The 24,964-nt window shown below is 43.2% G+C and overlaps 3 protein-coding genes across 8 annotated transcripts; 1 reads left to right on the forward strand and 2 right to left on the reverse strand.

Annotated features, from left to right (window-relative positions):
- Positions 1-139: 139 nt before the first annotated feature.
- polr2j (RNA polymerase II subunit J) lies at positions 140-1,957 on the forward strand. The gene is made up of 3 exons (XM_044123329.1): positions 140-392; positions 1,595-1,703; positions 1,790-1,957. Exons 1-3 carry the CDS (start codon positions 250-252, stop codon positions 1,889-1,891), a joined length of 354 nt encoding a protein of 117 aa, XP_043979264.1. The 5' UTR covers positions 140-249; the 3' UTR covers positions 1,892-1,957.
- Positions 1,958-2,051: 94 nt separating this feature from the next.
- LOC122834667 (deoxynucleotidyltransferase terminal-interacting protein 1) lies at positions 2,052-9,790 on the reverse strand. Its single transcript, XM_044123328.1, has 13 exons — positions 9,116-9,790; positions 4,275-4,345; positions 4,084-4,180; positions 3,910-4,008; positions 3,774-3,833; positions 3,640-3,696; positions 3,288-3,343; positions 3,168-3,210; positions 2,926-2,984; positions 2,740-2,800; positions 2,592-2,663; positions 2,447-2,502; positions 2,052-2,283 (listed from the first exon to the last, which is right to left on the reverse strand). The coding sequence occupies exons 1-13, from the start codon at positions 9,188-9,190 to the stop codon at positions 2,175-2,177; spliced, it is 915 nt and encodes a 304-aa protein (XP_043979263.1). The 5' UTR covers positions 9,191-9,790; the 3' UTR covers positions 2,052-2,174.
- A 17-nt stretch (positions 9,791-9,807) lies between these two features.
- Positions 9,808-24,783, reverse strand: pcif1 (phosphorylated CTD interacting factor 1). Of its 6 annotated transcripts, none has more exons than XM_044123323.1 (16): positions 23,914-24,783; positions 22,631-22,785; positions 22,435-22,559; positions 22,232-22,357; positions 17,973-18,118; positions 17,748-17,902; positions 17,530-17,677; positions 16,207-16,290; positions 16,032-16,131; positions 15,268-15,427; positions 14,007-14,176; positions 13,159-13,245; positions 12,894-13,078; positions 12,728-12,821; positions 12,484-12,659; positions 9,808-11,635 (listed from the first exon to the last, which is right to left on the reverse strand). In XM_044123323.1, the coding sequence occupies exons 2-16, from the start codon at positions 22,755-22,757 to the stop codon at positions 11,329-11,331; spliced, it is 2,190 nt and encodes a 729-aa protein (XP_043979258.1). In that variant the 5' UTR covers positions 22,758-22,785; positions 23,914-24,783; the 3' UTR covers positions 9,808-11,328. The 6 variants fall into 6 exon arrangements, with proteins under 6 accessions (XP_043979258.1, XP_043979259.1, XP_043979256.1 ...); XM_044123324.1 differs by having other exon boundaries at positions 22,631-22,799; positions 24,038-24,682; XM_044123321.1 differs by having other exon boundaries at positions 24,038-24,681.
- Between the last annotated feature and the right edge of the window lie 181 nt (positions 24,784-24,964).

Consider the following 24,964-nt stretch of genomic DNA (forward strand, 5'->3'; position numbering starts at 1 on the left):
AGGATATAGAGAATTTTGGGGGAATAATGTACATGTAGCATCCCGGTCCCCTCCACTCCAGTAGATGGCGGTAAAGCACATCAATACGTTGCTGGGTTTTTTTAGAAGAAGAAAATGAACGAAGTAAAATCCAGTAGATGGCACTAGCGCAACAAGCTGTTGGTAAAAACTAAAGAAGAGGAAGAAAAGCAGTTGAGCGGAAGTGTTTCGGGGCGGTTCTTCTGATCCAGGTTCGGTTCGGACGGAAAGATGAACGCACCTCCAGCTTTCGAGTCATTTCTGCTATTTGAGGGAGAGAAGAAGATCAGCATCAGCAAAGACACGAAGGTTCCCAACGCCTGTTTGTTCACGCTGAACAAGGAGGACCACACGCTGGGCAACATCATCCGAGCGTGAGACCAACTCACACACAACACCGACAGACCCGGTCCAAACAGAACCACACAGCAGACAAAACCGGTCCAAACAGAACAGAACAGAACTTTCCTAATCCTGAACTGCCCGGGATGAACCGGGTCCTGAACACGTTCAGCAGTGACCCTGAACCAAGAATAATGTAGATTTAAATGTGAAAATGATCAAAGCTGAAAAAGTTTATTCCAGATATCATGTTCAGATTAATGTGGTTTAATTTAGTAATTAATGGCAGACATCTTGAATTAAAACTGACATTTTGTACTAGTAAGAATGTAATTAAATCTAAATAAATACATCTAGAATAGGCATTTCATGTAGTCTAGATATAATTAAAAATATCTTAATTCTCTAATACTTCTAGTCATAAACTAGTTTCAGATATCTGGAATCCATCCATCCATCAATTTTCTGTTCAACCTTGTCCCTAATGGGGTCGGGATGGTTGCTGATTCCTCTCCAGAGGCAGAGTCACCCTGGACAGGTCGCCAGTCTGTCGCAGGGCAACACAGAGACATACAGGACACACAACCATTCACACACACACACACACACACCTAGAGAGAATTTAGAGAGACCAATTAACCTGACAGTCATGTTTTTGGACTGTGGGAGGAAGCCGGAGAACCCGGAGAGAACCCACCATGCACAGGGAGAGAACATGCAAACTCCATGCAGAAAGACCCCGGGCTGGGAATCGAACCCAGGACCTTCTTGGTGCAAGGCAGCCGCTCCAGATATCAGCCCTTATATCTGGAATATGTGGTGAAATCGATTTTATTTTAAAATCGTTTAAAGCCATACATGATGCTCCAGGTTATTGGGATTGCTGCTGATGAATAACAGGAATCAGTAGATAAAAATCCTTCATTTATCCAAACAGGAAGCTAAATATTATAACTCAAATCATCTTTGTAGAACAAATAGTGAAGTTGTGGAAGGATCTCCAGTAGCAGTCAGTCTCGCAATGTCTCTAAAGAGGCCTCTGACTGAAAAACTATTGCTGTGTAACAATGTCAACATGCTACCAGCTCCATTTAACGTTATCAGCCACTAATCCACCTCCTTTGCTTTTGCTGTCCCTCAGTTTTCATTCAGTGATGTTACCTGAATGCAAACATACCAGAATTCCAGCAGGTTGGCTCTCCTCACCAGGTGTGTGTGTGTGTGTGTGTTCCAGTCAGCTGCTGAAGGACCCCCAGGTTCTGTTTGCCGGTTATAAAGTTCCTCACCCCTTGGAGCATAAGATCGTCATCCGGGTCCAGACCACACCTGACTACAGTCCCCAGGTAACTCACATGCGCACTCCAGCTAAAATGCATCACTGCTGACAGGAAGTGGTGTCTAACAGGAAGTGATGTCATGTCCTCCCCAGGAAGCGTTCACCAATGCCATCACAGACTTGATCAGTGAGCTGTCGCTGCTGGAGGAACGCTTCCGGGTCGCCATTAAAGACAAACAGGAAGGAATCGAGTGACCACTCTGATGACCCCACTGCCCCCCACCCCCGTGTGTTTTTTCTAATAAAGATGTGACTCATGTCCTTAGAGCGTTTGGTTGAGCTTCATGTTTGCTAGAACCAAAGGTCACCTGATCACAGGAAGTGATGTCACAGTTGAGAGACGGCAGAAACATTGTCTACAAAACAGATTTTATTTGGGGGGTTTTTTCAGCAGGAAAAACAAAACCAGAAACATCCAATAATAATAAAACTAATAATGAAGGGGTCACATGATCAGAGCCTTGGGGTCATGTGACCTTCAGGGGTCGTTGTCCCTCTGAGCCTCCATGGCGCGCTGCATCTTCTCCACCATCCAGGGAGGAACGCCGAACGGCTTCAGCTCGTCCATCCGCACGTCCGGACAGTCCCTGGAAAACACACAGGTTACCATGGAGTTAAAACAGGAGAAGAAGAACAGGCTCCTCCCACCGTCCCAGTCTGGTTCTGATCCAGTTCAATGAGTTGTTCAGGTTTCATCTGACCCGACCCGAACGCACACCGCTGGTTCTGGAGAACAGAACCAGAAATCACCTGTACTCGTTGCTGCGGGACAGATCCTGGATGTCCTCCTCAATCAGAAGGTAGGCCTGAAAAGAAACGGGTCAGAATCAGAGACCAGAGGTTCTGCAGCACCACCAACAGAACCAGAATGTTCTGGTGGTACCAGAGTTCTCACCATCTTGCCCCCTGTGGCCCTCATGTGGTGCCGTTCCGCCAGCCACTGCTTGTCCTTGGCGTCAGCAGCGTACTGAAACACACAGCGCCCCCCGCAGGTCAGCAGCACACCTGCACTCAGAAGTCATGTGACAGGAAGCCGGACTCACCTTGAACAGGTCAGCATGTTTGATGTAGATCCGCCCTCTGGTTCCGCCCATCCCCAGAGCCCTGTGATGACATCACAGCAGCCAATGACTCACTTCCTGTTCAATTACTCCACAAAGTTTATCAAAGCTGATTTCATGACATCACTATGACATCACGCCTCTTTCTGATTGGTGCCAGAGACTCACTTGTTGGCTCTAGAGCCAAGAACGAACGTGCTGCCTTCGTTGAGTCTGGACGGATCCCACTGAAACACACACACACACACACACACACACACACACACACACACACACACACACAGGTAAACTCCCTCACAGGTGATTTCCTTTAGCAATGGCTCCACCTTCCAGCCTGACCACTAGATGGCAATAATCAGCTAACAGCACACCTTTTAAGCTCTCCTGTCAGAGTTTAAGAACAGACTCACCTTTGGCCCCTCCCTCTTCACAGGCTCCGCCTTTGGCTTCACTCTGAAGAGAAAAATTCAAACCAATGAGGTGCTGCGGTCTGCCTGGATGCTGAGGATCTCACCTGGTCAGCTACTCACAGAGGGTAGCCGGCAGGACGGTCCGAGGAGACGACGGGACCCGGACGACTTTTCCTCTGAGGACAGAGATGGACCAATCACATGAAGGCAACAGTCAACAACCTCACCTGATTCGGCGATCAGCCAACCGGCAAAAAATTAGCACGTACCCACAACAGGTGAAAAAAAGCTAGTAGCGTAACATCATAGTTAACAAAGCTATGCGGCTATGTTAGGCAGCTAAAATAGTACACGTTACATTAGCTAGCTGTTAGCTACCCAGCTTACATAGTCTATCCAGCAAGGTAGCTAACGTAGCCTAGTCCTACGCCAAACATGGAGATGTTCAGGCCACACCTGGCTAACATGATACCTTCTTAGGTAGAATATTTCCTCTGATCACAAAGTCTTCATCAACTGCTCTGGATCTCTGCAGGACAAACAGAACCGAATCAGAACCAAGTTGGGTAACAGCCTGCTCTGATTGGTCAGTCAGAGGGCGTGTACCTTCATCGTGACTTCTGAGCCCGTTCTTTTCCCCTCCGCCTCTGGAAACAGCTGTTTGGCCTGGTGATGACATTACAGAACCAGGTGAGTGCAAGTAGACTGGGCTGCTATGGGAGGAAACAGGAAGTGACCTCACATGTTCCAGAACGTTCCTGCAGGCTTCCCGGATCAGCTGGTCCGTCTGGACGTCTTCGCCGACGTTCTCCTTCACATTCTCCGCTGCCTTCTCAAAGAACTGCAACACAGACGCACCTGGTCACACGGCACACCTGCCTGCATGTGGCACTGACCCTACGGTGTGACCTCTGACCTTCTGGTACTTCCTGAAAACCGCCATGATGTCATCGTTGAAGCTGGGCTGAAGTACGGCCCTCAGAAGGTCCATGGACACCTGGGGATCCGTGTAGCTGCTCACAGGTGGAACACGGGACGGGATTAGACTGGACCGGGTCAGAACTGGACCCATCAGAACCAGAAGAACCACAGTCCAGCTGCACTCACCTGACTGCAGTGTGTGAGCGCCGTCCTCGCCTCTGGACGTGCCGATGTTTGATCATCAGGTTCCACGGCTTCTAGATGATGAAGAACAAGAAGTTCAGTGTCTCCTCCTCCATCATCATCATCATCATCATTATAAACAAGGTCCGTCTTCTGTCTGATAAAAATAGGTAATTCTTTATTTTATTTCATTTTAAACTGGCATTTCTTACAAAATAAATCTAAATCTGCCAGAGGTATGAATCATTTTGAGCTTATGGCTAATAAATGTAGATTCCCATCCTCTTTTCCTGACCAGAGAAAATATTCTGGTGGTCCAGAAGAGATCCAGATTAAGTCTATTTTAATCGGTTCTGTTGAACTGAAACTATAATTCACAAACTTTAAATGAAACTCAAAGTTTCCTCTGAAGTGTTTGGAACCAAGTTAATGAACATATTACAAACCTCAAATAAATATTTCACTTTGTTTAAAAATTTTAGCTTAACAAAAACAGAATTTACGATGGTAAAGTTCTGAATTTGAACAAGATTCTGATAAATATAATATAGAGTCAATAATAAAAATATGAGAGCCCATTTCCACCACTCTGGTAAAAAACAGAAAATAAATTATTTTGTGATAGTATCTCAAAGCTAGAAAATTTCTTAAAAAATTTAAATGTGGCCTGCCAAAGTGCGCGTCGGTCTGGACCCGTCGATGCCATAGAAAGCTGCAGCGCGATCGATGGCATGAGGAGAATCGCGAGAACGTCAACTGACACGGACTTGCACCATTCAGCGTGTTAAAAAGAGCGTATGAGCTAAAATTAGCCAAAATGCTAATGTTTTGGCTAAACATTACCATTAGCCAAGATGTTAATTTAGCTAATTAGCATTTAGCTCATTTACGCTATTGCTAATTTTAGCATTAGCTAATTTGAGCTAATTGCTTATTTTAGCATTTAGCTCAAATTAGCTAAATGCTAATGCTAGCATTTAGCTATATTGCATTTGGGATTTTAGCTAAACGGTAACGTAAGCTAAAATGCACATTAGCATTTTGACTTACAGTAGCCAAACTGCTAACATAAGCCTAAATGCTGCCAGTAGCAAGAGGGGCATCACTAGGATGTTGTCCATGATTAACTTACTCCATTCAATATATTAAACATGGCTAATAAGTCAGAAATATTGGTAATAGCTTATTTAAGCTAAAAGGCTAATTCTAATGAACTGTCTTGTTTTGCAAGGCAGTTCCCTAACCTGAGACAAGGGCTTTCGCCATTCAGCGTGTTAAAATGATTGGAAAAAAGGTGGGCAGCACGGTGGTGCAGCGGGTAGCGCCGCGTCTTCACAGAGACCATCTGTGTGGAGTTTGCATGTTCTCCCCGTGTTTGCGTGGGTTTTCTCCGGGTGCTCTGGTTTCCCCCCACATCTCCTAAAACATGTCGGTCAGGTCAGTTGGTCGCTGCAAATCGACCCAAAACACTTTAAGAGACTCCAAACAATAAAGTCCAGTTTTATTGTTGAACTGGTCAGATTAACTGGTCAGATTAACTGAATCAGTCGTTCTTTAGCCCTTTTCCCTCCGCTGGGTTAGCGGTCGACGGCTCAGTGCTGCTCAACACTCGGCTCAATTTTATAGCAACGTATTGATTTAAGAGTTAAAATGTTTTAATTTTAATAATAATAATGATTGCGGGCTGCGCAGTTGGTAGAGCTGTTGCCTTGCACCAAGAAGGTCCTGGGTTCGATTCCAGGCCCGGGGTCTTTCTGCATGGAGTTTGCATGTTCTCCCTGTGCATGGTGGGTTCTCTCCGGGTTCTCCGGCTTCCTCCCACAGTCCAAAAACATGACTGTCAGGTGAACTGGTCTCTCTGAATTCTCCCTAGGTGTGAGTGTGTGTGTGTGTGTGTGTAACCAGGATAATTTTTCTGTATTAGATTTAGTTTATTTATTTTATTTTCCATTTTGTTAGATTTAGTTTTATTTATTTATTTTTATTTAAAGGTTTAATTAAAACCCTTTAATTTGTTTAACACCAACCAGGCGAGAACAATAGTGTTCTCGTGCGGCTCTGACGTCATGTGACAGCTGCACGTCAGCGTCCTAAATTGGACAGCACAGTTGATATAGCTGCAAATCGCAGCTCAGCCAGAAAGCGCTGCGGGACTCTGACGTGCAGCTGGATGATCACTCAACCAAACGTTGCCAGAATCACAGTTAGTCAAGAGGGAACTGGTGAGTGTGGATCGGGAGCTAGTATGCTAGCGCTAGTTTTCCTGCCTATTATGATTGTATATTGATTTGTTGCGTAACAATATTAGTTGCATAAGTTATATTTACTTATGAAACTTCTGTACATGTAACTGATTAATTAGGCCTGTTTATACAGGCCAGGTGCGTTGGAGATCCCTCACGAAAGGAGTGGCTGAAGGGACCTCGACCATAGCAAGGGTTGTCTGGTTTACTGACCAGACTGGCGAGCTACAATAAGCAGATCCAGAAACACAAGACTTATCATCTGGAAGCACTCTTCCGAAGTAGTTGGAGGATCAGCTCAAGTCCCCATCGAAGGAAGTGGACTATTTTGGGTTTTTCCATCATCAACAAAGACTGGTGGACGTCCATAAGGACTTTAATTTTTCTATTATAATTTCTTTTGCTTCAAATTATGGACTAATTTGTATATATTTTGTAAATACAACTCACCAATTTGCACCATCTTACGGTCTCTGTGTTTTACAAATCGCCATCTCCTCTCGTAGCCGAACCTAGCTAGATTATTTAAAATCGGATTATTTAAAATCTTGTTAGCCCTTGAATGCAACGTGGGTTACATGTGCATGGTTGTTTGTCTTGTCTGTTTCTGTGTTGCCCTGCGACAGACTGGCGACCTGTCCAGGTGACCCCGCCTCTCGCCCGGAACGTTAGCTGGGGATTGGAACCAGCAACCCTCCTGACCCCATTAGGGACAAAGGGTGTATAGACAATGGATGGATGGATAATAATAATGATTTCTGTTTATTTTCTTTGTACTTGTGCTGTTATGGTTTGACCTTTGACCTTTTCTACACACTTTTCTTATTAAATTGAACTGAATTGTTGCTCATTAAACTGTTTAAATCTGTATTTTAAAAAGATTATAAAAAGGATCATGCAGTGGCTGTTTTAGTGTGACTGTGGGTCAGCGGGTGGAGCGGTCGCCTTGTGACCAGAAGGTTGTAGGTTCGATTCCAGCTTCCTCAGCCACTTAGTGGCAAGTTGCCCTCCGACCTGCATGTGTGTGTAAATGTGTGTGTGACTGTAGTGTGAAGCTCTTTGAGTGTCAACATGACCAGCAAGGCTCTACATCACTTCAGTTCATTCTCCTGTTTTTATCTTTGTACCAAACATTAAAAAGCTGATTTAACAGGTTTGGATTTCTTCAGGTTCCAGGATGTTAAATGAAGATTACAGTTAAATCTGTGCATATTAGATGATAATTGTAATCATAATTTAATACTTTGGACCATGAAGAAGATCAAACTTGTTTTATCTGGTTTGTTTGTTAGAAGAAAAAACAGTTTTATCAGAAATAAAAGTTACTGTGTGATTTTTCTGTTAGTCTTTATTTATAAATACAGAGTCAAGATAATATAAGAAACTTAACAAAAAGTGCAATTTAACATGAAAAACTGTAGAAAAGGTAAAAAGAAGAAGAATCAATGAAAGTATGAAAACAGAGAATTTAATCAGAAATCATTTCCACTCCAGGAAGAAATCGATTCGTAGATCAATACTTTGTAATAAATATCAAGCTTTTGTGTTGTTTGTTTGTATAAAAGAGAAGAAAAAGGGGCAAGAAATGCCTAATTCAGTTAATCTTTTAACCAAATTTATAGTAAAACTGTAAATGATGTTTTGTTTAGGACGTTACTTCTAGGTTTTGTTTGTCAACCTGGGTTCAATTCCCAGTCCTGGGGAATCAGCTGCATGTCGTTTCCTTCTCTCTCCTCCCAATTTCCTGTTCAACCTGTTAAATAACGGCCTAAAGAACTTTATTTGAGCCTAAAAGACTTTAAAATATCTAAAAAAAATACATTTCACCTCTCAACTGGACCAAAAGTCAGAATATGCTTTCCATGCAACACCTCATGTTAAAAAACAACTTTCTTCCTCTCTCTCATTTTCTCTCTTTCTTACATAATTAAGAGGTTACTTAATATTTACACACACACACACACACCCTCCATGGGCTGCCACATTATCGTGGTGGGGGGGTTTCAGTGTCCCAGTGATCCTAGGAGTCGTGCTGTGGAGCTTCTAAATTACTCAAATTAAAAGGGAGGACCTAACAGTTACCAAAGTAATCTAAACAATTCCAAATGTATGAATTAATTACAGATTTAAGTTTTAAACTAACTTACATATATTCTGCCTATAGAACAAAAATAAATTGGTAGAAATTACGATTAATAAAATTTCACATAAATGGCTATAACACACACTTACCTGTATATATCTTGATAGTATCTCATTATTTCGAGATAGTATCTTGAAATAAAATTATTTAACCAAAATAGCGGAAATAGGTTTCCATACAAAAAACTAAAATAATATTTGCTTTATTATAGCTTGATTAGCTAAAAGTAAAAAAATAAAATTTAAAGTAAATACGTCAATTACCAAATGTGAAAAAAACTATATTTAAACAAAAACCAAAACAAAATAAGAAAAAAGATTTTTTCAAATCAAAGAATATTGCAAGTAATCTAAATTTGTTAAATTTACTATTTTAAGCTAAAACGGGGGCTGCTCTGTTAGCCGTAGCTAGCAGCCCCGTTAGCAGCCGCTAGCTGTCTCCTCCTCGGGGATTCTTACCGGGTTCTGGTCCGGATGTTCTGCTCCGACCTGCTCCAGCCACTCCCGGCCTCCTTCGCTGCGATGAGCTCCCATGCTGGGTCCGCTCCGAAGTTCTGCTGCGGTTCGTTTCGGTCAAGTCAGCTCCGGGTTGAATCGAGATAACTCAGCTAGGCTAACGGTGGCTACAGCAGCAAAGACCGACGGAACTTAACGTGGTTCAGGTACAGATTTGGCGCTCTGACTGGACGCGAGGTTAAAAGTTTATTTTTAATCTGCTGCTGCTCAATAATCAATCTGAAGTTTGATGTTTACTTCCAGGAAGTTACACCATAATTTCCGTCTCAGTGAAGCTGGTAAATTTCCGGCCAAATGTTGTCAAAATAGAAGCTCCAGGTTCCGGCTTCAGGTTTCAAAATAAAAGCTTAGTATGGGATGACAGAATGATGGCATAACTTCAGTTTTTTTGTACAGAACTCTATTATTTAACCGAACCGGGTCGGACTAAGGAGAACTTTAACTTCTGGGTTTTCACTTCATCGTGGACGTTGAGTCACATCTTATGCTTTTTATGGGGCCTAAAGGCTGCCCCCAGAAGGAGCAGTGGTGTTTAAGTCACAGGTCAGGCTTTATAAATAAATGAAAAATTAACGGAAGTCCTCGAGAAGATGGAAAGAATGTCTGTGTGTGCAGAAGGAAGAGGTGACTGGTCGTACTGGGCTGGATATATTTTTACTAGGAGAGAAGCTGCAGTTTTCTGCAGGCAGTACGAAGGACAGACGGAATTTACACTGAAGCTGAAAGGACCCCGGAGGAGACCACTGAGTCCAGGTCTGAGCTTCCTCCAGCGGGTTCATGCAGAGCAGGAGGAGCCCAGCTGTCATACGCGGCTCTACTGTACACACTCATATACATCATAAACACTTTGGTTCGGTTAAAACACACAAACACATTTCATCTCTTTAAAAAGGTTAAATTAGACCAAATAAAAACTGATCAACAGCAAAACATCAACAGACCTCAAATCAGTCCAGCTGTACACTATCTACACACAGACAGGCGCCTGACAGGTCCACCACCAGCCAATCAGAGAGCACTCAGAAGTGGGAGGAGTCAACTTTTTTCCTATTAAAGATGGACACATTCAGACAAAACCGGTTTAAACCAGATAAAACTGGTTCTATCCAGATTAATCCAGACTAACCCATCCCTACAGAACCCAGACCTCTTCAGACTGGATCTAGATTAAATCAGAATATACTGGATCTAACAAACATGAACCAGATTAGATTAGGTCCAAACAAATCAAACTAGATCAGACTGGATCTAATCAGATTAAAGACATCAAAACAAATTAAATAAAAAAATGCTGAACTGAACCAAACTAGATTAGAGGTGTTACCAAATTAAACTGTATTAATTTGGTTTAATTCACACTAGATTCATCTGATTTAATCCATATTAATCTGGTGTGAATTAAACTGGATTAAACCAGATTAATCTGGTTATATCCCATCCCAACATAACCCTAACCTTTCATACTAGATTTATCTGGCCTAAGCCTGTACATACTGGATCTAACAAACATGAACCAGATTAGATTAGGTCCAAACAAATCAAACCAGATCAGACTGGATCAAACCAGATTGTAATAGATCAAAGACATCAAAACAAATTAAATTAAAGTTCAGTTAATGCTGAACTGAACCAAACTAAATTAGAGAGGTCACCAGATTAAACTGGATTAATTTGGTTTAATAAACTGGGTCAGACTAAAGCACACTTTAACAGCTTGTATTTTCTAATCTTATGTGAATCACAGAACTCGACTGGTACTGAAAGATTGTTTCCATGACTACTCGTCACAGTTTCAGGATTACCTGATGCCCCTCCCCTCTGCTACCGAGGCCACGCCCCCTGCTATAGGGCCCGGGTCCCAGACATGATAGCTGCCATAACAACCAATCAGGGGATGCCCCTCAGGTGTATTTTACTGCTGGAACTCTGAAGCAGTTCAGACGCTGACATCATTCAGCTTCAGGTGAGCTTCAACCAATCAGAGCAGCCAACAGACTAAAGAGACGTAGTGAAGTTTAAATGAGGCTCCGCCCCCTGATGGCGGTGGTAGATTACCGATAAGAGGTGAGGATGTGCTACAGGTGCTGGTGAGGGACTGGTGATGTTCGTAAACACACATTTACATTAGGGGCGTGGCCTGCAGTGGCCACGCCCCTCTACATCGCAGTGAGCTTGTCCTGAGGGCTGCTACTGCTGCTGCCATTGTTGTTGCTGTCATGGCCACCAGGTGACATCATCGCACTCGGTGTCCTATCAGAGGCCTTAGGGGTGGAGTCTCTGTCTCCAGGGGTGGACTGGGCGGGGCCAGGGGACGACAGGGAGGAAGTGCGGGACAGAGAGGGGCGGTACGCCGCCGTCAGCTCCGCCAGACGCTCCGGAGTTGGAGCCCACTTCCCGAAGCCGGCATCGTTCTGGAGGAAGAGCACGGCGGTGCCGTGGACGGCCCGGTAGTACATGTCGTCCCTGGAAACAGAACCGGGTCAGAACACGCCAACCGAAAAACAGAAACAAAAGACGCAGGGCCAGCAGAGTCCAAAAGTATTCATACCCCACAAGGTTCAAAACCATAATCCTAATCTTTAGGACAGGACTTTGACTGGACTGTTACAGAACCACACAGTTATTTCCAATCAGCAAAACTTGTTGATAAACCTAAAAAAAGAAGAAGATAAAAATAGATTTTCCAAATAAAAATTTTTCTTTTACATTTTTGGACAATATGGATTTATTTGTCACTTTTGCACCATTTTATCATCATTCAGATTGATGCCAGGGCGGCCATGTTGTTGGAAAGGCGTGTTCTGCTCTACTGTTTATTTAGACTTTAAATTCAGGTCAACTCTACGACCGTCAGGGCCAGGCAACGATTTTTTATTTTTATTTACAAGGATAAGTTTGCAATATTAGGAAAATAAAGTAATAATTTTATGAAAACTCCAACAAAAAGGAAATACTTAATCTTTTAACACAGTAGCATACAATTATCAGCTGCTGAATTTTTGAGCAAACTGACCACTAGGTGGCAGTAACCAGACTGTTTATTTAAAAAACAAGGCAGAGCTGCTCTGTCAGACCCTGATAACCAGGAGCTGTTATTCCTTTAATTTGACAACGTTCTTCTGGTAAAATTGCGTATTTATATTTATTGATATTAATGAAACGTCAAATTGTAGCCTGGCCCTAATACTTTTTGAAAATCAAAAACAGCTGATTTTGTTTTGACCCAGCTCTATGTTAGGGGTATGAATAAATCTGGACTCAGCATGTCGCTCTGCTAAGCCCGCTTGGCCCCATCAGAACCAGAGCGGTACCGCTTGCAGATGTGCTGGCTCCCGGAGCGGTACTCGTGTTCGTAGGCCGGGACGTTCAGCTGGTGCCGCAGGAACCGGCTGGCCTCCATTCGGGTCAGCGCCGGCGTCACCGGATCGCGCCACTCAGGAACGAAAACGATGAAGGACAGCGGCTCGGAAGACCGATCCAACAGTCCCTGATGGAGACACGGACCAATGAGTCCAGAATCGGCCCAGACCCGGTCCGCAGCAACCAGACTCTCACCTCGAAGTGCGTCACCATGGCGTCCATCAGCTCCTCGCAGAACGGCGGGTTGACTTCGAAAGAGCCGCTGACCGGGCTGAAGGACAGGAACGGCCTGGAACACACACAGAGTCAGCGCCGCCCAGATAAGCCCCGCCCACATCACCTGGCCAGGTGAGCGCCTCACCCTCTGGACCCGAAGAAGCCGTCGATGTCGGGAAAGGCGGAGCAGAACTGCTTGAAGTAGCAGTTGAGCGGTGAGGCGAAACACTCGAAGGTGACGCCGAACTGCCGGTTCAACGCCTCAAATACCGCCACCGGCAGCGCCCCCTGCAGGCCGCTGCCCTCGTTAGCACCGCTGCCAAACATCACCTGGACACAAACACACCTGGTTAACGGAGCCGTCACTGGAGAACTACTGGACCGGAACGGACCGGCTGGAGAACAGTCACCTGGTATCGCTTCAGGAGGCACCAAACTCGGGCCAGGAACTTCTCAAAGCGAGGGTCATCGATGCAGCTGTACCTGTACAGCAGCTCCTACAGGTGGGACAGGTGAGGAAAGGGTTCTGTTTTCAGTGAAAACACAAGGAGCAGCAGCAGCATCGTTCTGGAACAGCGGACATTACTCCTCTGATCCTGGAAACGTTCTTCAGGTGACAGAAGGCCAACTTTGGAACCATCTTTTTGTGGTTTTGAATGTTCAGGTCAGAGGTCATCACTACTCCCAGATTTATGGAGTGATCTTGAGATCAAGACTCTAGATTTTGTTTATCTGTGTGTTCATAAAACTAAAACATTTAAAATATCTGAAATTATAGATATAATGTCCTTGGCTTTGATGTTTATTAATCTATTTATTAGTCTTTTGAGCTGATGTGGAGTCAGTAGTTTACGTTGGTCATCTTTGTGCACTCAGCAGAAGTTGGGAAAAAATCCAGCCATAATCAACATAATCAATACTTTTTGAGTTCTGCACCCAAAAATTAACCAAAGTATGAAACAAGCTAAAACTACTACTATAATTAATAAAACACAAACTAAAAACAAACAATATTTAACTAATAAAATGAGCAAACATACTTTAAAAACTGATTCAAGCCGAGTCAGACAAACAGAATAAAACTAAACTCTAATGAAAAAACTGTTGTAACTTCAGTTTCTGTTCAGAGGGAGAAAGTATTGGCACCCCTATCACTGATTTAAAGTTCCAGAAACACAATTAATGAGCAGACAGGCGGCCTGGAGAGGCAGCAGAGTAATCAGATTACTCCCAGTAGTATCCAAATTACAGAACCAACCAGTTTGCTGAAGTGTCCCCGGTTGACCTTGACCATCTCTCCTCTGAAGCGGAGGCAGGCCACGTCGTTCTCGAAGTGCAGCTCCACGCGGGGCAGGGCGGGGGTCGGGATCGACAGCCGGACCGGGTAGCAGTAGACGAGCCGCGACTGGGGCGGCGATGCGCACGTCTCTACAACCACAGGGTCAAACAGGGTCAAACAGGGTCAACCACAAAGTCAAGCCCAGGGAAACAGCAGTTTTTCTTGACATTATTTGATATCTGTGTTATGAGATTTATTTGACTCATGTATAATTTATTGCTGAGAATCTTACTATTAAATATTAGTTTATCGATTGCAGGTTTTCAGTCCTCTTGACTGAGTAGCTGCTGTTTTGTGTCTGCAAGTATTTTGCATGTTTTACGCCTAATTAAATGAACTTTTCCATTTTGCCAGATCACATGGTAGCATTTCTGCCTGAAGTGAAAACTGAACAGCCAATTCAGATGATCGGCCTCATGGATGATCAGAATCGGCAGCAAAAAAACCTGATCGGAGCGTCATTAATCAAAAGGATAGAAAATTCATTTATTTATTGTATTCACATAAATCTGAAGGTTTGGTTTAATGTCTGCGGCTTGGTGCAGTAATCTGATCTGCTGGTTGTGACTGGTTGTTATTTCTCAACGTGAATGCAGGATTTAAAAGAAATACTTTGACTGGATGAAAACACCTGGCTGTGATTGGCTGCAGATTTGGCTCATTTAAATAAACTTGCTGTAACATTGTGTTTTAATGCACATCTTATATGTGTTTTAAAATATTCCACCCAGTTGCACATTCCTTTGGATCAAAGTGAGATAGTTGTAGCACCTCCACAGTATTTTATGTTGTAATGTAATCTTTCTGTTCAGTATTCTCAATTCTGTTTTATATATTTGTATTTTTTGTGATTTTATGCTTTGATTGTTTGGATCATTTTGTCCTACTAGTGACAGCACAGAGTAGAAACACTGAGATAAATGTTAACGCTAAACATTATTTTTCATTCACACAGATTTATGCGCTCACATCGGTCTCACTGTGTGATCAACACAAACCTCTAAAAGCTCGACTACCATCCAGCCTTTAAGGACGAGTTTTTAGAGGTTCAAGTTGAGGCTTTTATACACAAAAATACAGAGCTATGAATCTAGCTTAACCCGTCACCAATATTACCGGTACATTAAAAAACTATTTAGAATAAATAAAACAGCTCAGGTGTGTGTGTGTGTGTGTGTACCTGTGGAGGGGTCCTGCAGCAGGCTCAGGTGCGTCTGCCTCAGGCGGCGGCTGTATTCGGCCGACAGCTGGTAGATCTTGGAGCAGATTCCTTCCACAGAGTCTTTGGCGACGGCTGTGACATGCGGCCCGCACTGCTGCCTCAGGTGTTCCAGGCGGTCCTGCAGACACGGACACAGGTGAAACATCGGGGTCGCTGAACCTGTCAGGGGGCGGGGCCTGAGCGTCTGCTTTCAGTTAGAATTGTTTGGTTTTTGAAGGTTAATTTTAGGAAAATCCTTTTGTTTCCACAGTTCAGAGATGTCAGCGCTCACAGCGGCCATCTTGTCTATATGGACTTCTAAATCAATTCCAATCTGTAACGGTTTATCAGGGCCAGACTACAAATTTTTATTTTAATTCAGAGAACAAAGTTTTGCAACAGAGTAGAAATATCACCAGAATATAGTTTGTAATATTAGGAAAATGAAATAATGAATTTATAAGAACTTCTACAGTAAAGCTAAAATGATTAAAGTTTGTTGTGAAGTTATACTTTGCAGCAGCAAAACTGAGTTTGTTTCAAAGAACGAATCAAAACCGAGCTTTTCATATTAATCAATTAATTAACAAGTGTTTATATTAAAAATGTTTAGACCTTATTGTAAAGTTCTTAATTTTTTTATTGCTACATTATCACAATTAAACAAACATTCCTGTCGCCTGGTCCTGATACACCGTCGTCGTAATTTCGTGACAGGAAGTGATGCGATGCTGAGGCGTTACCATGTAGTCCTCCTTGCTGGCGGAGTGATCTCTGCGCAGCCAGTTCATCGTATCCTCGGCGTTCCACTTCACCACCTTCCTGCTCTCCGGACTCGCATTCCTGCACAGGTCAAAGGTCAGCATGAGCCACACCCACAGCGCCGTCCCACCCTGTGATTGGTCGGCTGAGGCTCACCTGGAGTCGATCATCCTCTTTGCTGCCTCGGCGTATTTAAACAGGAGTTTCCGGGCCTCCTCCTTGTACTTGATGCGGGACAACCTGATGGACACATCGGATCAGAACCGGGTCAATCAGCAGCCACTACCCACCAAGTCGCATAGACCAGGGATGTACAAACCTTTGGTCACACAAGTCAAAATCGGCGTCAAAAGAAATTCTGACGGGTCGTAAAAAAAAAAAAAAAAAATCTAAAAACTAAAATGACCAAAATGTTGTTGTGATTCTTTTACCTGCTCAGCAGTAAACTAAACATGAACTATTTTACCTAAACAAAGTAATCGGATATTTTTACAGAAACAGGATTATAAATCCAAAACTAATTTTCCCACATTTTCCTGGTTTCCCAGAGTAAAATTTAACCACTTTCAAAGTTTTATAACCTTACAAAATAAACAATTCAAAATAACAAAAAGAAAAGAAAAAAAAGACAATTTCAATTCATTGTTATTGGATATCAGTTATAACTGCTATTAAAACTTTTTAGTAATAATATTCTGCATTCTACAGCAGGGACAAGGAAACAAAAATAAAACAAAATTTTATGTTTTGAAAGGTTTCCTGTACACCTGTCTAGTCTGACAACAAATCTAACAAAAATCCCCCAATTTCAATAACATTGTTTAACATATCAAATATAAGATGATCAATAAGTCACCGAGTTATTAGGAATAACAAATATTTATTACATTAAAATAATTCAAACAAATCCTGTTAAGCTTAATGACCTTCCTGATCACATTAAATACGAAACACAATATGCAAAAAAGTTACAAATATTTTCCTGTTAAGTTTCCTGGCATTTAGCAAATAGAAATAATTCAGGTTTTTCTAACTGACCTGATCCAGAAAAGTTTATTCTGATGTAACTTCAGGCAGCGAGGAAGAAAATGTATCCTTTCATGAGGTGTATGAAAATATCTGGTTTCAACTGTAAATAACATTTTCCAAAATTAAGCTTTGAATTAAACTTTATTCCAAAACTGTGTTGTTTGAATATCAAGAATTTTCAAGGACTTTACACAGAAATCAAGAATTTTCCAAACCTTAAAAACACCTCAATGAAATTCAAACATTTTCAAGAATTTTAATCATGTTGTGTTGCATCCTACATTTTTTAAAGTAGATTTTAATTAAAAAGTCGTAGTTTTGTTCTAATTTATTTGTATTCCTTTAGTGTGGTCAGCGGGCTGCACAAGATCAGTCCAGAGGCTGTGAATGGCCCGCCAGCCCCACTTTCAGCACCGCTGCCCTGTCTGGACCAGGGTTCAGGTTCCCTACCTGATGGGAATGTCGTTCATGACTTCCCGGAACATGGACGGCGAGACGGCGGGCTCACACTCGCTGGGCAGCAGCGGGTCCAGGCCTTTATCGATCACCTTCCTCTCCAACAGCCATCGGTTGAAGGATTCCCGCGGCGGGTCGATGCCTGCGGCGGACACACACACCATATGATGCGCTCTGTGGGAGCGAGGCGCTGTCAGTGGACGCTCGCCTACCTTCTCGCTGGTGGCACAGCTCGTGGTAGTGCTGCCGCAGCTTAGTGACCAGCTGCGCCCGCTGCAGCTCGATCTCGGGGTGCGGCGGCAGGTGATTGGCTGCAGAGCGCTCTCTGATCACCGCGTTGGTCTGGACGTCCAGATCCCAGTAAATCCTGGAACGACAACCCACATGCAGTCACTGAAAACCCCTGCAGGGGAGCGGCGGCGGAGCGGGGCACTCACACGGCCGGTCGGTAGGGGGCCGGCGCCGGGCTGGGCGTGGTGGGCGTCGTCGCTGGAACCTGCTTCTCCTCGGGGGCCGCGCTCCACGGTTTGACTCCAGGTGTGCTGGGAGAGATGGGTGTGGTCGGCTCCACCTGTACACACAACTGGACTCAGTTACCCATCAGCCACTGCTCATCAGTCACTGATCACATGACCCAACATGGATGCTTTATTCTAGAGCTGCAATGATTTATTCGTGATGCTTCACAACTAATTTAGTAATCAACTCCAACTCCACTGCAATAAACAAACTGCAGGGGGTCTTGACATCCTTGTCTGCTTATTCAGGTGGCCAACAGGAGTCTCTTCATGATGTGGGATGTCAGGGCTACAGATTCAGTGCAGTACAGACTGCTGCAGAAGATCTTTCCTTCCAACAGACAGCAATTACTCTTCATCAATAATTAATGACTTACGCCAACATTTAATTCCCCTTTGGGATTAATGAAGTGTTTTTCAATTAGAATTAAATGTAAAAAGAAAAATGCATGGAACAAATGTGAATAGTAATCTGAACTGTAGTGAAGTTTCACAAATCCAAAACATGGATTAAAATAATCTGCTATTAGAACAGAATAATCCAGTCTTGGTATTGCAGTTTTGGAGCTGAAGCAGTTCTAGTGTGACCGAGATCCATAAGACAGGGTTCTCACTGGTATTTAGAAAAAAAATTTCATGTCTTTTCCATGATTCTCCATGACCTCCAGTATAATATTCCATGACCCACATAAAGAAAAGCAAAAATGGAACTACAGCGAACATGTAATCTACAGGCAGATGGAGAGGAACTATAAATGACAAAAATGTGGAAACGAAGCCAAACAGACTGGCATGAACTGAAAAGTGTCAACATATTGACTGAGGAATCACATGATGATGTCATAAACAAAAATATATTAGCAGTAATGCAAACACAAGACTGGAGATGTACGTAGAACTGACTGACAGACAGGAACACACAGCGCAACACCACTAGTCTTCAACTGGAGGCTTATTTGATGATTAAATATACATTGTTATTAAAATAGAATAGTAATATCTACTGCTGTGTGCACAGAGCATTACAAAAACAAAGAACCGGTTCTCAATGAGAACCGGTTCTTTACCATTATTCACAGTAAACAATCGTTCAGAGGAACTGAATCGTTCCTGAATGTTGCATCACTATATTGCAGACTTTGGTCACAGTATTGTCTGTGTGACACAGGGCCGGACTTAGGAGGGCGTGGGCCCCTGTGCCTGAGCCAATGTGTGGCCCTCTACAATAATCAGTCATCGTCTCCTGTTGCTCTGCCAAGACAGAGAGCTTAACAGGACAACTCTACTTTTGCACAGTTTACAACAGTCACCCCAAGTCAATGACTTATTCTCCTATATTTTGCACACACACACACACACACACACACACACACACACACACACACACACACACACACACACACACACACACACACAGAGAAAAATCAGCAAGTGAGGTTTTTTAAAGATCAGTGATTGGCCAGAAAATTGTAGACAGATTCTTTTTGATTTGTCTGCAGTTGATTAGTGTAATCAATGTTAAGATTATTATTGCAAACAAATTACATTTAGTAGTTATTAAAGAAATACTTAAACGTCCTGAATATGTTTACATATTCGACAGAACATTCCTAAGGAAGAAAAACTTGACAATGTTCTCTCCTCATTCTCCATGTACTGTATTTATTTATCTTTCATATCTATGTTTTTCTCTGTCTCCTTTCTCTTTCAATTTTTATCAACTGTATCTTTCTCCAGCCAAACCTGGTCAAAACTTTTACTTTATGACTGGGTTTTAGTTGTGTCAGGGCAGGTCATGATGCACTTGAGCTATGTTGTACACTTTAGGACAGTTCCTCCCGCCGCTGCTAGCTGGAGGCTGATGGTGCGTTCACACCAAATGCTTCTGGTTTACATTCAAAGTCTGAGCGTCAGATGCGCCAAACGCTCCAGATGGTTTGAAACTCGGCGCAACGGCCCTCGATGCGCCTCCACAAAGACTTTGAATGTAAATCAGACCCGTTCCGTTGCGTGTTTCCATTCACAGAAACCCGTTTCAAAGCACCACTGACTTTTAACATCGTTAGAAATACGACATGCAAAGCAAAACACAGCTGCGGTGGATGGAGGATAAATCAGCCTGGATGTACTCACCACCTGGAGCTGGCTTTCCAAGCGCGATCTGGAGAGGAGTCGTTTTTGATTTTTTTGTAAACTTGTTCCGATGCGTTCAAATTAATATCCATATTTTGACAGCTCCCTGCTTCCTGTTCAGCCCAGTAAGCCCACACCAACTCATCAGCTTTTACCCGAAACCCAGGATCAGTACAGTCCGGATTATCCAGTCATCTTGCGACTAGCGAAGAACATCGAGCTTCTACCACCTGCAACTCCGCGAGGCACCAGATCAGATCAGGTTCTGCTGTTAGCAAGGCTAACGTTTAAGAAGTGGAGAGGGACTGTGGTTCTGTTTAAAAAAAACTTATCTTGGGTATTTTCTTCATCACCTCTCTGTCGCGCTTCTCTTTTTCTTTCTCTCCTGCGCTCCGCTGTCATACTTTCTGTTGTCCACCATCGTGAGAAATGACTCCCTAACCTTGATGCTTTCGCACAAGACCGGCGGTTAGTCGGACACACTGCGCATGTCTAGGAGCGCCGCGAGCGAGTTAAAGGGGAGAGACGGCTGGCAGCGGAAACAGAAACACGTAATTAGGAAGTCGCGTTTTCAGGTCTTGAAAATAGAAAAAATAAAATTCCAAGACTTTCCAGGTTTCCCATGACCGTTATGAACCCTGTAAAAAGTGGTGAAATCAACCTTTATTGAAGATAAAGTTTTCACAAATCACAAACATGGTTTTAAATATTCTGCTATTAGTTTAGAATAATCCAGTCCATGTTTGAAGTGTGTAGGTGTTGTAGGTTTTCAACTGGAGTAGATTAAATATGCTGAAGGTAGTGAAAAATTAAGTGGAATCACCTCTTAAATATTTCCGGAATCGGAAACCAGCTTCAGCTTTGTCTGTTCAGTCAGGGATCCGCATCTTCCTGCTCACCTCTGTGTTTTATTTCAGCAGTTTTTGCTTCCGAGAACGCGGTGAGGAACCGGGTGGACGTTTAAAAAGACCGAGAGCAGCGCGATGTTTGTTTACCGTTTCTAGGCAACCGTGACATCAGCAATTGAAGGCAACATCGATCATAGCGGTCCGCTACCACCATTTTAATATTTCAGCAACAACTCGCTGCCAAAAAAAGAACGATTATCTTCTTATGAAAACTCAGACATCTTGCCATGTTTTAGTCATCAAATGTTACTTTAGTTATCGTCTCACTATTGTCATAAAAAAGAGGAATCAATGAAATTCTTAGCAAAATCAACATTTTGTTAGGGCTCAAACATTCAATCAAATCCATTACTGAAGTAATTTCTACTAATTTAGTAATCAATTAATCGTCAACTGGGGTATACAGACTCAAACAGGCCGTTTGCCTTAAGACCAACACCCTGAGCGCAACACTGAAGACCAAAATGTACAAAAATATAAACATTTTGGATTTAATACAAGAAGAAATCTTAGTAAATCTGTTCTACCAGAATTCCTCTTTTAGCTTCACCTGGTTAAGAGTCTGGTAAAAAAAAAAAGCCCATAATAATCTCCTATTGAGCATCTCATTATTAATAGGCTAACCCTAAAAATAGTCATCAGATCAGCCCTACACTGTGCTGATATTATATTATTTACCTGCAGATGCATCCTTTGCTACAAATTATCAAGCGTTCACTAAAGTTTAAAAGAAGCTTAAGCAGCACACTGAAAAATCTGCAGAATGTGCCAATTTTGTAATCCAATTAATCGTCAGAATAATCGATTACTAAAATAATTGTTAGTTGCAACCAGTATTAATTTTTACAGCAAATTTTACTTAGTTTTAATCTTTTGACTAAAAAGACATTTAGTTTTAGTCATAATTTAATCAGAATTGTTTTAGATTGTCTAGTTTTAAACCACTAATTATTAAAAAAATGTAGACGACACATTTATGTGCAATGTAAAAACTTATTTACCAACACAAAAATTCATCATGTTTTTAACCAGTGATGGAAAAATTATCCGGGAGTTTGGATAATTTACAATTTATCCGATTAATGGATAAATAATAGATTATTAAAATAATGGTGAGCTGCAGCCCTTGCTTCTTACCTTCGTTCGTTTGAAACTGTTAGGCCCTGCCCCCTGCTCCTCAGAGCTCCTCCTCTTCCTCTGGCCGTTTCCAAGGTTACCATCTCCTGCATCTGCAGGAGCTGCGTTCAGACCCAGCGGATCAGACTGAAACAGAGCGATTAGTCATCAGCACTGCAGCTGATTGCTTGATTGACTGCTAAATCAATTGGTGGCAAACTCACGATGACATCATGCTGACCCAGCACAGGCACCTCCCACAGGCTCTGATTGGTGAATCTGTTGAAGTAGTAGGGCCGATTCTCCCTCCTGGACCAACACTTGGACCATCCAGCCTGGACCAACTCATCTGACAGGACAAGTGAGACATTAGAGCCGGAGACAGGTGGTACTGGGGCAAGTCAGAGGACAGGTACGTACCTGGAAGCTCAGGTGATTTGGAGGTGGTGGACGGAGAAAGGGGCGGTCCGTGAGAGGAGGCGGAGCCAGAGGGCGGCACCATGGTGGCTGCCTCCCCCTTCACAGATCCCTGGCTGTTATTGGACATTTCAGCTGTTCATCACAATCATGTGGACCTGACAGGAAGAGACTGGTTTTCAGAATAAAAGACAGAGGAAGTAAAATGGTCCACACTGTTTTCAGCTAAAAATTAATTGAAGCCTAAGGTTTTAATACAAGAGATGTCATCCTCAAAACTAAAAACTCCAATGATCTTTCATCTACAGATGAATTAATGAACATTCTGGGCATCTTTGGACTTTTAGCTGAATTAACTAAAAAAAAACATCTGATAAAGGCTCAAAGCATGAATGGAGATGATCTTTAAATTAATTTATTTTATAATTTAAAACTGTGAAAACCATACATCATCAACCAGGAAAAGCCTCAGTGATTCTCTGATTAAAAACATAAAACGCAGTTTCATTGTCAGGTTAAATAGAGTGAACATTTCCTCCTGCTGCTCAGCTTCACCTGAACATCAACACGTCTTTCCCTCAGGGGCCAAGGGAGGAATCAAACTCTCAACCTAACTACTGCCACAAGAATGGTCTTAAAATGACAGGTGTGGGTTCTGATTTTATCCTGGTTGTGACGGACTAATCCAGACCACCCGAGTCTGGATCAGCCTGTCTGTCTAAGACTGGAGAACTGAATGGAAGAACGTTCCTTCAGAGAGGAAACCTGGTTGATCAAGAGCTGATCGGCACCGATCCATCAGCTCCGGTCGATTCTGATCCATCAGCAGCCGATCGGTTCTGATCCATCAGCGCCTGATGGGTTCTGTTTAACTAACAGCAGATCGGTTCTGATCCATCGGATCTCATGTTTCTGTTTGAAGCTTTTCGGTTGTTTTTCTTCTCAGACGCAAGAACGAGCGCCATGGTTACACGCATGCGCGCTGAGAGCCAGTGCAAACAGGGAGGAGGGGGAGGAGGACAACAAAAGGCTGCGGCTGCTGCTCGAAACCCGCGCTCCGCTATCGGAGACCGCGGCGATTACTACTACTCCGAGGAGCAGCCAGACCGCCTGAAAGTGTTCCAAATCTCCGCGGACTGGGCGGCCTGCCCTGATAACTGCTCTGACAGTGGCCAATAGATGATTTTATCGGACTCTGAACTCCGATCCACTGCCGCCGCTAAGCTCCAACTCCTCTCAAAGATGGCGGACACGCCCCTGCCACAGCTCTGCGCGCCTTTACCAACATTTTTGCTCCGGAATCTCGACCCTCCGGCTCCGCAGCCCCGGAACCGCCTCCATCCGCAAAACGAAACCTTAAGCCGGCTGTCGGTGTGTTCCTAGGACTCCTACGGGGTCTGCTGCTCTTACCTTGCGTGGTAAAACAGCAGACAGTTGGGGCTTCTCCGCGCTGCTTTTCAGTCGTCCGCTCCGCTCCCTCCCCGCCTGCTCAGACATCTTTACAGGGACCCGGGCACAGCTACTGCGCAGACGCGGCGGCTGACCCGCTTCCGGTATCGACGTGTCTGCTTCCCGGCGCCATGTTGAGGAGGTCGAAGTGTTTAAACCACAGCGAAGTAAAGCCCAGAATAGAATTGAACTGGATTTCAGTCACCAAACTGAGAGAATTAACACAGGCTATTTGAAATTCACAGTCCGAGGCTTAATGTGTTTATTCCACACCGTATGAAATAAACTATTTATTAAAATGACCTGACCTCAAATCAGCAATTCATGAGGTGAATACACCTAAATATGTTCAATAGACAAACTTTACTTTCCTGTGAATGTTCAATCTATAAAACAAAGAATGGCTGCTTTAGTGGTTTTGAATGAACCCGTCAAATCGGTTCCGGTCAAATATCTCATTAAATTTGCCACAGTGGCAGGATTGTGCTCCTGTCTTAACGGTTTTATCTTCACATGTTCAGTTAGAAGGCCTGAAAACACAGAATAATCGGACCTAGACCAGGGCTAGGATGTGGATGACCTATGGAGGAAGTTTTATCAGACAATGAGTGAAGGACAGCTGACTCAGGAGGCACGTTTGTTGGAACCAACAAGTACTAAATCTGCCTATTTATTTTTCCTTTTGGATCAATAAAGTAATTTTGAATTTAAATTCACCTCCTTAACCAGTCCTAATCTATCAATGTTCACATTTCATTTTGATGTTATTACCAAAGAATAACCGATTAATTGAGTCACCTGCTCCATCAATCACTGCTAAAGAATCTACTGAAGGTTCAGATGGCTCATCAATCATCTGAGGCACTTTGTACCCAAAGTTTCTGTTCC

The sequence above is a fragment of the Gambusia affinis genome, linkage group LG07, assembly GCF_019740435.1.
Source record: "Gambusia affinis linkage group LG07, SWU_Gaff_1.0, whole genome shotgun sequence".
Classification (NCBI taxonomy): Eukaryota; Metazoa; Chordata; class Actinopteri; order Cyprinodontiformes; family Poeciliidae; genus Gambusia; species Gambusia affinis.

What these genes read in the sequence shown, in the direction of transcription:
- pcif1 (XM_044123323.1), bottom strand. Translation starts at nt 22,757, where the DNA reads ATGTCCAATAACAGCCAGGGATCTGTGAAGGGGGAGGCAGCCACCATG. An exon ending in ACAGTTTCAAACGAACGAAG is followed by an intron (nt 18,119 to 22,231) that starts GTAAGAAGCAAG and finishes AACTGAGTCCAG; the next exon opens with TTGTGTGTACAGGTGGAGCC. An exon ending in GCTGTGCCACCAGCGAGAAG is followed by an intron (nt 17,678 to 17,747) that starts GTAGGCGAGCGT and finishes TGTCCGCCGCAG; the next exon opens with GCATCGACCCGCCGCGGGAA.
- LOC122834667 (XM_044123328.1), bottom strand. Translation starts at nt 9,190, where the DNA reads ATGGGAGCTCATCGCAGCGAAGGAGGCCGGGAGTGGCTGGAGCAGGTC. An exon ending in CGCTCACACACTGCAGTCAG is followed by an intron (nt 4,181 to 4,274) that starts GTGAGTGCAGCT and finishes ACCTGTGAGCAG; the next exon opens with CTACACGGATCCCCAGGTGT. An exon ending in TTTTCAGGAAGTACCAGAAG is followed by an intron (nt 4,009 to 4,083) that starts GTCAGAGGTCAC and finishes TCTGTGTTGCAG; the next exon opens with TTCTTTGAGAAGGCAGCGGA.
- polr2j (XM_044123329.1), top strand. Translation starts at nt 250, where the DNA reads ATGAACGCACCTCCAGCTTTCGAGTCATTTCTGCTATTTGAGGGAGAG. An exon ending in CTGGGCAACATCATCCGAGC is followed by an intron (nt 393 to 1,594) that starts GTGAGACCAACT and finishes TGTGTGTTCCAG; the next exon opens with TCAGCTGCTGAAGGACCCCC. An exon ending in CACCTGACTACAGTCCCCAG is followed by an intron (nt 1,704 to 1,789) that starts GTAACTCACATG and finishes TGTCCTCCCCAG; the next exon opens with GAAGCGTTCACCAATGCCAT.